Source organism: Panthera tigris, chromosome C1, assembly GCF_018350195.1.
Source record: "Panthera tigris isolate Pti1 chromosome C1, P.tigris_Pti1_mat1.1, whole genome shotgun sequence".
Taxonomy (NCBI): Eukaryota; Metazoa; Chordata; class Mammalia; order Carnivora; family Felidae; genus Panthera; species Panthera tigris.
Window position 1 is genome coordinate 187,488,944 of NC_056667.1, and position 9,516 is coordinate 187,498,459.

Consider the following 9,516-nt stretch of genomic DNA (forward strand, 5'->3'; position numbering starts at 1 on the left):
TGTCCCTTGATGGATGAATGGACAAAGAAAATGTGTTATATATATATATACAATGGATTATTACTCGGCAATCAAAAAGAATGAAATCTTGCCGTTTGCAACTACGTGGTTGGAACTCCAGGGTATTATGCTAAGTGAAATTAGTCAGAGAAAGACAAAAATCATATGACTTCACTCATGTGAGGACTTTAAGAAACAAAACAGATGAACATAAGGGAAGGGAAACAAAAATAATATAAAAACAGGGAGGGGGACAAAACAGAAGAGACTCATAAATATGGAGAACAAACTCAGGGTTACTGGAGGAGTTGTGGGAAGAGGGGTGGGCTAAATGCATAAGGGTCACTAAGAAATCTACTCTTGAAATCGTTGGTGCACTATATGTAACTAATGTGGATGTAAGTTAAAAAAAAAAAAGAAAAAGAGGGCGCCTGGGTGGCGCAGTCGGTTAAGCGTCCGACTTCAGCCAGGTCACGATCTCACGGTCCGTGAGTTCGAGCCCCGCGTCAGGCTCTGGGCTGATGGCTCGGAGCCTGGAGCCTGTTTCCGATTCTGTGTCTCCCTCTCTCTCTGCCCCTCCCCCGTTCATGCTCTGTCTCTCTCTGTCCCAAAAAAAAAAAAAAGAAGAAGAAGATGTGATAATACCCAACCATAAAAAGAACAAAATCTTGCCATTTGCAACAACGTGGATGGATCTAGGAAGTATAATGCTAAGTGAAATAAGTCAGCCAGAGGGAGACATACAGTATACACTCATATGTGGAATTTAAGAAACAAAACGAACAAAGGAGAAGAAAAAGAGACAAACCAAAAACTAGAGTTTTCTTTTTTGTTTTTTTGTTTTGTTTTGTTTTGTTTTTTTGAGAGACACAGAGTGTGAGCAGGGGAAGGGAAGACAGGCAGACACAGAATCTGAAGCAGGCTTCAGGCTCTGAGCTGTCAGCACAGAGCCGGATGCAGGGATCGAACTCAGGAACTGTGAGATCATGACCTGAGTTGAAGTCAGACACTCAACCGAGCCACCCAGCCACCCTCAATACCTAGACTCTTAACTATAGAGAACCAACAGATTTTTACCAGAGGGAAGGTGAGGGGGGTGGGTGAAATAGATGAAGGGGATTAATAGTACCCTTACCTTGATGAGCACTATGTAATATATGGAGTTGTTGAATCACTGTGTTGTACACCTGAAACTATTATAATACTGTGTATAAACTACACTGAATTAAAATTTTAAATTTATATTTAAAAATTATTTAATAAATGAAATTAACAATCCTTTAATTTTCATAAAGAAAAGATATATGCACTCCTATGTTTATTGCAATATTTAAAAGATTTTTTAAGTTTATTTATTTTGAGAGAGAGAGAGTGAGCAAGCAGGGAAGGGGCAGAGAGAGAGGATCCCAAGCAGGCTCCATGGTGCCAGCAGAATGCCCAGCACAGGGTTTGTTCCCATAAACCATGAGATCATGACCTCAGCCAAAACCAAGAGTCACATGCTTAATCAACTCAGCCACCCAGGTGCCCCTATTACATCATTATTTACAATAGCTAAGACGTAGAAGCAACCCAAATGTCTACTGATACATGAATGGATAAGGAAGATGTAGTGTATGTACACAATGAAAATTACTCTGCAGTTAAAGAGAGTGAGGTCGTGCCATTTGTGACAACATAAATGGACCTAAAGGGTATTATACTAAGTGAAATAAGTTAGTGAAAGACAAACACCAAATGATTTTTACTTGTAATTGGAACCTAAAAAAATAGAACAAATAGTTATGGACTCATAAATTCGGAGAACAAATTGGTGGTTGCTGGGGTTGGGAGGGGATAGGCAAAGAAGGTGAAAGGGATTAAGAATACAGACTTAGACTTATAAGTAAGTCATGGGGATGGAATCTACAGCATAGGGAATATAAGTCAATAATATTTTAATAATTTCTGTGGTCACAGATGGTAACTACACTTATGGTGAGCGTTTCATAATGTATGTAATTGTCAAATCACTATGTTGTACACCTGAAACTAATACAATATTACATGTCAGCTATACTTCAATTAGAAAATTTTAAAAAGGTTATCTAAATCAGAAAGAAGTAAAGTTGTCTTAATTTGCAGATGACATGATATTATATATAGTAAACCCTAAAAATTCTGCCAAAAACTGTTAGAAATAATAAATAAACTCAGTAAAGTTGCATGACACAAAATCAATATGCAAAAATAAGTGGCATTTCTATATGCAACAATGAATTATCAGAAAGAAATTATATAATCCCATTTACATCAAAAAGAGTAAAATATTTAGGAATAAATTCAATGAAGATGAAAGATCTATATACTGAAAACTAAAATATTGATGAAAATAGTTGAAGTAGGAAAGATAATCTATGTTCTTGGATTGCAGTAATTAATAATGTTGAAAGTGAAATAAGGCAGTCAGAGAAAGACAGATATCATGATTTCACAAATATGTGGAATTTGAGAAACTTAACAGATGACCATAGGGGAAGGGAAGCAAAAAGTAAGATGCAAACAGAGAGGGAGGCAAACCGTAAGAGACTCCTAAATACAGGGAACAAACTGAGGGTTGATGGGGGTGGGAGATTGGGAGGGTGGGGAAAATGGGTGATGGGCATTGAGGAGGGCATTTGTTGGGATGAGAGGGCATTTGTTGGGATGAGCCCTGGGTGTTGTATGTAAGTGATGAATCATGGGAATCTACTCCTGAAGCCAAGACTACACTGTATGTTACCTAACTTGACAATAAAATAATAATAATAATGGCAACCTAAATCTACAAAAAAAAAAAAAAAAAAAAAAGAATGTTGAAGTGCCCTTAGTAGCCAAAATGATTTACAGATTCAAGACAATTCCTTTCAGAATCCTAATATCAGCGTGCCTGGCTGGCTCGGTCAATGCAGTGTGCAACTCTTGATCTCAGGTTCGTAAATTTGAACCCCACATTGGGTATAGAGATTACTTAAAAATAAAACCTTAAATGCTTTTTCAAAATCCTAAGGTCATTTTTCACAGAAGAAATAAACAATCCTTATGTTCATGTGGAACCACAAAAGACCCAGAATAGCTAAAGCAGTCTTGAGAAAGAAGAGTAAATCTGGAGGCATTATACTTCTTAATTTCAAACTATATTATAAAGCTTTAGTAATCAAAATAATATGGTACTAGCATAAAAACACAGATCAGAGATGCATGGACACATAGTCCGTAAATAAACCCATACATATGTGGTCATTTTTTAAAAAAATTTTTTTAATGTTTATTTATTTTTGAGAGACAGAATGCGAGTGGGTTGGGGCAGAGAGAGAGGGAGGCACAGAATCCGAAGCAGGCTCCAGGCTCCGAGCTGTCAGCATAGAGCCTGATGCGGGGTTCGAACTCACGAGCTGTGAGATCATGACCTGAGCTGAAGTCGGACATTCAAACAACTGAGCCACCCAGGGGCCCCTATGGTCAGTTATTTTTTAACAAAGGAGGCAAGAATAAGCAATGGGGGAAAGGATAGTCTGTTCAATAAATGGTTCTCGGAAACCTGGATATTCATATGCAGAAGAATAAAACTGGACTCCTAACGTACACCATGCACAAACACAACTCAAAATGGAATAATACTTAAGTGTAATAGCTGAAACCCTAAAACTCCTAGAAGAAAACATAAGGGGTAAGATTCTTCACGTATATGTTGGAAGTGGTTTCTTGGATTTGACACCAAAAGCAAAGGCAGCACAAGTCAAAATAAATATATGGGACTACATCAGAATAAAAAGCTGCATAGTAAAAGAAACCATCAACAATATGAAAAGGTAACTTATGGAGTGGGAGAAAGTATTTGCAAACCACACATCCAATATTGGCTTAATAAAACTATTTAAGGAAGTCATACAATTCAATAGCTGAAAAAGAATAACCCAATTTTAAAAATGGGCAAAGGACCCAAATAGACATTTTTCCAAAGAAGACATGCAAATGGCTGAGAGGTACATGAAAAGGTGCTTAACATCACTCATCAGAAAAATGCAAACATATACCACAGTGAGAGATCATCTCACATATGTTGAGATTCAAAAAGATAAGAGATGACAAATGCTGGCAAGGATGTGGATAAAAGGGAAGCCTTGTATACTGTTGGTGTGAATGTAAATTGCTACAACCACAGTGGAAAATAGTATGGATATTCTTCAAGAAATTAAAAATAAAACTACCATATCATCCAGAAGTGCCACTTGCTGCATATATATTCAAAAGAAATGGTGTTGTCATCTTGAGATATCTGTACTTATGTATATCGCAGTATTATTTACAAGTATGAAAATGACCTAAGTGTCTGTCAGTGGGTAAATGGATAAAAAAGTGAATAGTCCACTCTATCTATATATCTGTATGTCTATATATAGATATATATATGTAGATATATTCCTCTCTCTATATATAGATATATAGATAGAGTAGAATATTATTGAGCCCTAAAAAAGAAGGAAATCCTGCTACTTGTGCAACATGGATAGACCTGGAGGGCATAATACTAAGTGAAATGAGCCAGACAGAGAGCTGCATTGTAGCACTTACATGTGTAATATGGAGGGGGGCGAGGGGGAAGGTCAAACACATAGAAGCAGAGAGTAGAATGGTCCTTTCCAGGGACTGCAGATAGTGGTAGGGGAAAGAGAGCTGCTGGTAAAAGGGTACAAACTTTCAGTTATAAGATGAGTAAGGTCTGTGGATCTCCTGTATAATGTGATGACCATGTTTGATAATACTGTATAGTGTCATTGAGATTTGCTAAGATAGTAGAAATTAAGTGTTCTCCCCACACAGACACAAAATAGTAACTCTGTATTGTGGGGGGTGTGCTAATTAACTTTAGGGTGGGAATTCTTTCAAAATGTGTACATATATCAGATCATATTGTATACTTTAAATATGTAACATTTGTCAAATATACTGAAAGCTAAAAAAACCAAAATCCCTCAGTATTTAGGATTAAACTATTTTTAGTTTGGATTTCATTTTATTCTTAATCATAAAAATTGTGAGGTGTTCTATAAAGTAATTGGAAAAATCAAGTTTGACTCTTTTTTAAAATCTAAGAACACATAGAGGTACCTGGGTGGCTCAGTCATTTGAGCATCTGACTCTTGATTTCAGCCCAAGTCATGATCCTGGGATCGTGGGATTGAGCCCCATGTTGGGCTCTATGCTGAGCATGGAGCCTGCTTAAGATTCTCTCTTTCTCTCTGCCCCTTTTCCCTACTCATGTGCTCATGCTCTCTCTCTCTCTCTCTCTCTCTCTCTCTCTCTCTCTCTCTCTCTCTCTCTCTCAAAATTAAAAACAGGGGGTGCCTGGGTGGCTCAGTTGTTTGAGTGTTCAACTTCAGCTCAGATCATGATCTTACACTTCATGGGTTTGAGCCTGGTCTTGGGCTCTGTGCTTACAGCTTGGAGCCTAGAGCCTGCTTCAGATTCTGTGTCTGCTTCTCCTCCCCACTTGTGCTCTGCCTCTCTTAAAAATAAATAAATAAACATTAGAGGGGAAAAATAAATAGAAAACCGGGTATTTAAAAAAAATAAAATAAAATAATTAAAAAAATAAAAACATGTAGATATCTTCAGGTAAAAATTTAGGGTCTCAGTTTTTAAGATAGTTTATAAAAGGTAAAGCTAATTGGGGTGCCTGCCTGGCTCAGTCTGAAGAACATGTGATTCTTGATCTTGGGGTCACGAGTTCGAGCCTCACCTTGGGTGTAGAAATTACTTAATTATAAGTTTTTTATTTTATTTATTTTGTTTTAAGTAAGATCTATATGCAACATGGAACTTAAACTCACAACATTGAGGTCAAGAATTGCATGCTCCACCAACTGAGCCAGCCAGGCACCCCAGAGATTATTTAAATAAATAAATAAATAAAAACTTTAAAAAAAAAAAAACAAAAAAAGGAGGAGTGCCTGGGTAGCTTAGTCGGTTAAGCGTTGGACTGTTGATTTTGGCTCAGGTCATGATCTCATGGTTCATGAGATTGAGCCCCACATTGGGCTGTACACTGACAAAACAAAACCTGCTTGGGATTCTCCCTCCCCTCTCTTTTTGCCTCTCCCCTCCCGTGGTCTCTCTCTCTCAAAATAAATAAATAAACTTTAAAAAAAAAGAAAACTTTAAAAAAAAGGAAAAGCCGATTTAATTTGATATAATTGTTACATGGACTGTAATGTAAGTCTGGTATATTCCAATAGTGAAACATAATTTACACTTTTTTAAAAGAAAATGAAAGCAGAATTATTTTTTTCCCACAGTATGGTTTAGGTCTTTTATTTCTCTATTTATTTTTAAGTAGTCTCAACACCCACTGTGGGGCTGGAATTCACAGCCCCAAGATCAAGAGTCCCATGCTCTACCAGCTGAACAGCTAAGCACCCGTGGTTTAGATCTTTTAACACTTGTGTGTTTTGTTTTGTTTTAAGAGAGAGAGAAAGCGGAGGAGGGGCAGAGAGAGAGGGGGAGAGAGAGAAACACAAGCAGTCTCCGCACTGTCAGCAAGGAGCCTGATTTGGGTCTAAATCTCTCAACCATGAGATCATGACCTGAGCCGAAGTCAAGAGTCAGGGACTTAACTGCCTGAACCACACAGGATCCCAGGAAATACATTTGAATTGTAGAGACATTGTAAGATGTTTCACATTTTGATGAGATGGTCTTATGTAACAGATGTTTTTAATGCTCTTAAATTTAAATAATTCTTATGTGATTTTGTATGATTTAGCCTTATATCTCATAAAATGATGTACACCCAGTTACACTTTCATCCCTTGCTGATTCCAGAGAAATGTATTTTGTATCTATTGTGTAGAAATAATAAATTAAGCAGAAAAAGACTCAATATATGTTTAATAGTTGAAAACATATATAGATGAACATAATAACATAATAGGTGAAATTGAAATACAATTTTGACAGCAGTTTTTATTTTTAACATTTTTCAGACTTTGTTAGATACCTATCTATGTTTTTATAGTATAAATAAGTAAGATGCCAGTGGAGCTGTTTTGATCTGCCCAAATCTTCTTTTTAGATTTGATCCAGACCGGTTTGATGACGAATCAGTAATGAAAACTTTCTCCTTGCTTGGATTCTCAGGCACACAGGAATGCCCAGAGTTGAGGTGGGTGATAGAGAAAGGAAAGTAAAAGGAAAGATGCCAAATTTTATACTTAGAATTTTGATGATTACTGCTGAGGAGAATAAGCAACCTATATAATTATGTATAATTATATAAAAATGTAATTGTTCATCTTTAGTAATTGGTTGACTTTCTTCCTGTCTAGGTTTGCATATATGGTGACCACAGTACTTCTGAGTGTATTGGTGAGAAAGCTGCACCTACTTTCTGTGGAGGGACAAGTTATTGAAACTAAGTATGAACTGGTAACATCATCCAAGGAAGAAGCTTGGATCACTGTCTCAAAGAGATATTAAAATTTTATACATTCAACTTTCTGGAGGAAAATGATGGTTTAGAAAAATCTGTATTAAATCCTTTTATAAACTAAGTAATACTGTGGAATATAAATACATACTAGTACTTCATTATGTAAATTTGGATTTTTGTATATCAGATTTTCTTAATTCATGATATACATTGATTCTTATTATATCAATATGATGATAATTTTAATGGGAAGCTCTCTGCTTTTTTGTTTTATCACTTTCTATGCCATTATCTTCATATTATTTTTCTTTGATCTCTAATGCTCTTTTTTTAAATCTCTAATATTCTTGAAGAGAGACATTATTTTTGCACACTTTGGCAAGTCATGTTTTCTAAATATTTATAAAAGGGAAACATAATCCTAACTTCTTTTCATACTTCCAGTAAATCATTTTAATGGGGGAAAATAAGAACTTCCCATTATGTTATTTCTTGGGTTAAGATTTTTATTTTCTGAGTATAAATTAGTTTGTGTTTAGTCGTTATTAGTAGGTTTGAGTAACCTACCTTGTATTTGCTTATTTTTATACCTCCCCAGACAATACTGTTCATTTCATGACTTATACAAGGATCATCATTTTGAGCAGTTCTAAATCATTTGGAAACTACTACCATTGTTTTTGAATGTGTTTTTGAAGTGCCTCTCCTAAGGGACAAACTAAGATTGAGGCTTGTCTTGTCTTTTGTTTGGGTGGAAGTGTTACTGGCACTATATTACTTCACCAATTCTCATTTGTGGAAACAACTGAATTCTACTTTGTTGTTGTTATGTCATGTACTAAATATAATGAACTTCAATGATTAGGAAATGAGAGAGCACTAACCAAAAAAAACAAAACCAAATTAAAAAAAAACAAAACATGGATGAAAATAATTTGCAAAACATCTGATAGGGATAATATCCATATGATATATAAATACTTACAGATTGGTGAGAAAACATAATAGAAAAATGGTCAAAAGACATGAATAAACTATTCTTAGAGGAGGAAATAGCTATTAAAATTTTAGAAAAAAGGGTTAGTCTCACTAGTAAGTAAAGGAATTTGGGGGCTATTTTAAAAACACTTTAAGTATCTTTCAAAATTTTACTTATTTACACTGACAAGTTTTATATTTAATACTGTTTTATTGATAGCATTATAGTTTTGTCCACCTTTTCTGGTTACATTGTTCTTGAGAATTCTTTTAAGACAACAACTGAAGGAAATATGGCAAGTGCAGATAGAGAGGAAAGGAAGAAAAATGATAACTATTTGCAAATGGGTTTATTTTTGACACTGCTGAATTCCACTTGTAATTTTAGTTTCAAGATTGTACCCTAGTTATTGAGTTATTTTATGCTGTGTTTATGGTCAGATTGCCAACATTTTAGAACTAGCTAGGAGTGGTTAAGATAGAATTTAAGTAATTAGATGCAGCTTTTATTTCTGCCAAAAATATCTAATTTATGGAATAATTTAAAATCTAAAACTTTAAGTGAAATGTATTCTTAGTTTCCAGCATCATGTTGTTTCCAAAAAGGCACACTGTTAAGTTCCCACCTATCATTTTCTATGGTTTTGTGTGTATCCATATTTTCCTTTGTTATCCCAGTACCTTGATTGGTTTGGAAACTGGCAGTGGAAAGTTAGAGTAGGCAATTGATATATAAACCAAGTGTCAGTAAAATCAGTTTGAGGTAAGTTGTATTTTAAAGCAAGTGAGACCTGATCAGCAATCATCAAGGCAAAAACAGAGTAGTTGAGCCAAAGGGTCAAGGAATTGGTATATTGCCAATATACAAGCCAATGTATAATTACTACTGGTTTGAATCAATGAAAATAAAAGAATCAGCTGAATAAGCACATTTTTATCCATGGTTATATGGCTAACTTAAAACATTACAAATAAATTATCTTCTAGAGGATTTTTTTAAAATAAAAATATTGTTAATTATGTATGAAATAAGTTATCCATTCATTGTTCTTACTTGACCCTTTGTATTTATCAAAGACTGAAATTAT

At 35.1% G+C, this 9,516-nt stretch overlaps 1 protein-coding gene across 2 annotated transcripts in view; it reads left to right on the forward strand.

The window, feature by feature from the left end:
* Positions 1-7,592, forward strand: part of LOC102956498 (cytochrome P450 20A1) — a 73,771-nt gene extending 66,179 nt beyond the window's left edge. For both annotated transcript variants that reach the window (XM_042995117.1, XM_042995118.1), the window contains exons 12-13: positions 7,094-7,183; positions 7,347-7,592. In XM_042995117.1, coding sequence (XP_042851051.1) covers positions 7,094-7,183; positions 7,347-7,497 — 241 coding nt within the window. In that variant the 3' untranslated portion in view covers positions 7,498-7,592. The remainder of the gene's footprint in view (positions 1-7,093; positions 7,184-7,346) is intronic.
* Positions 7,593-9,516: the final 1,924 nt, after the last annotated feature.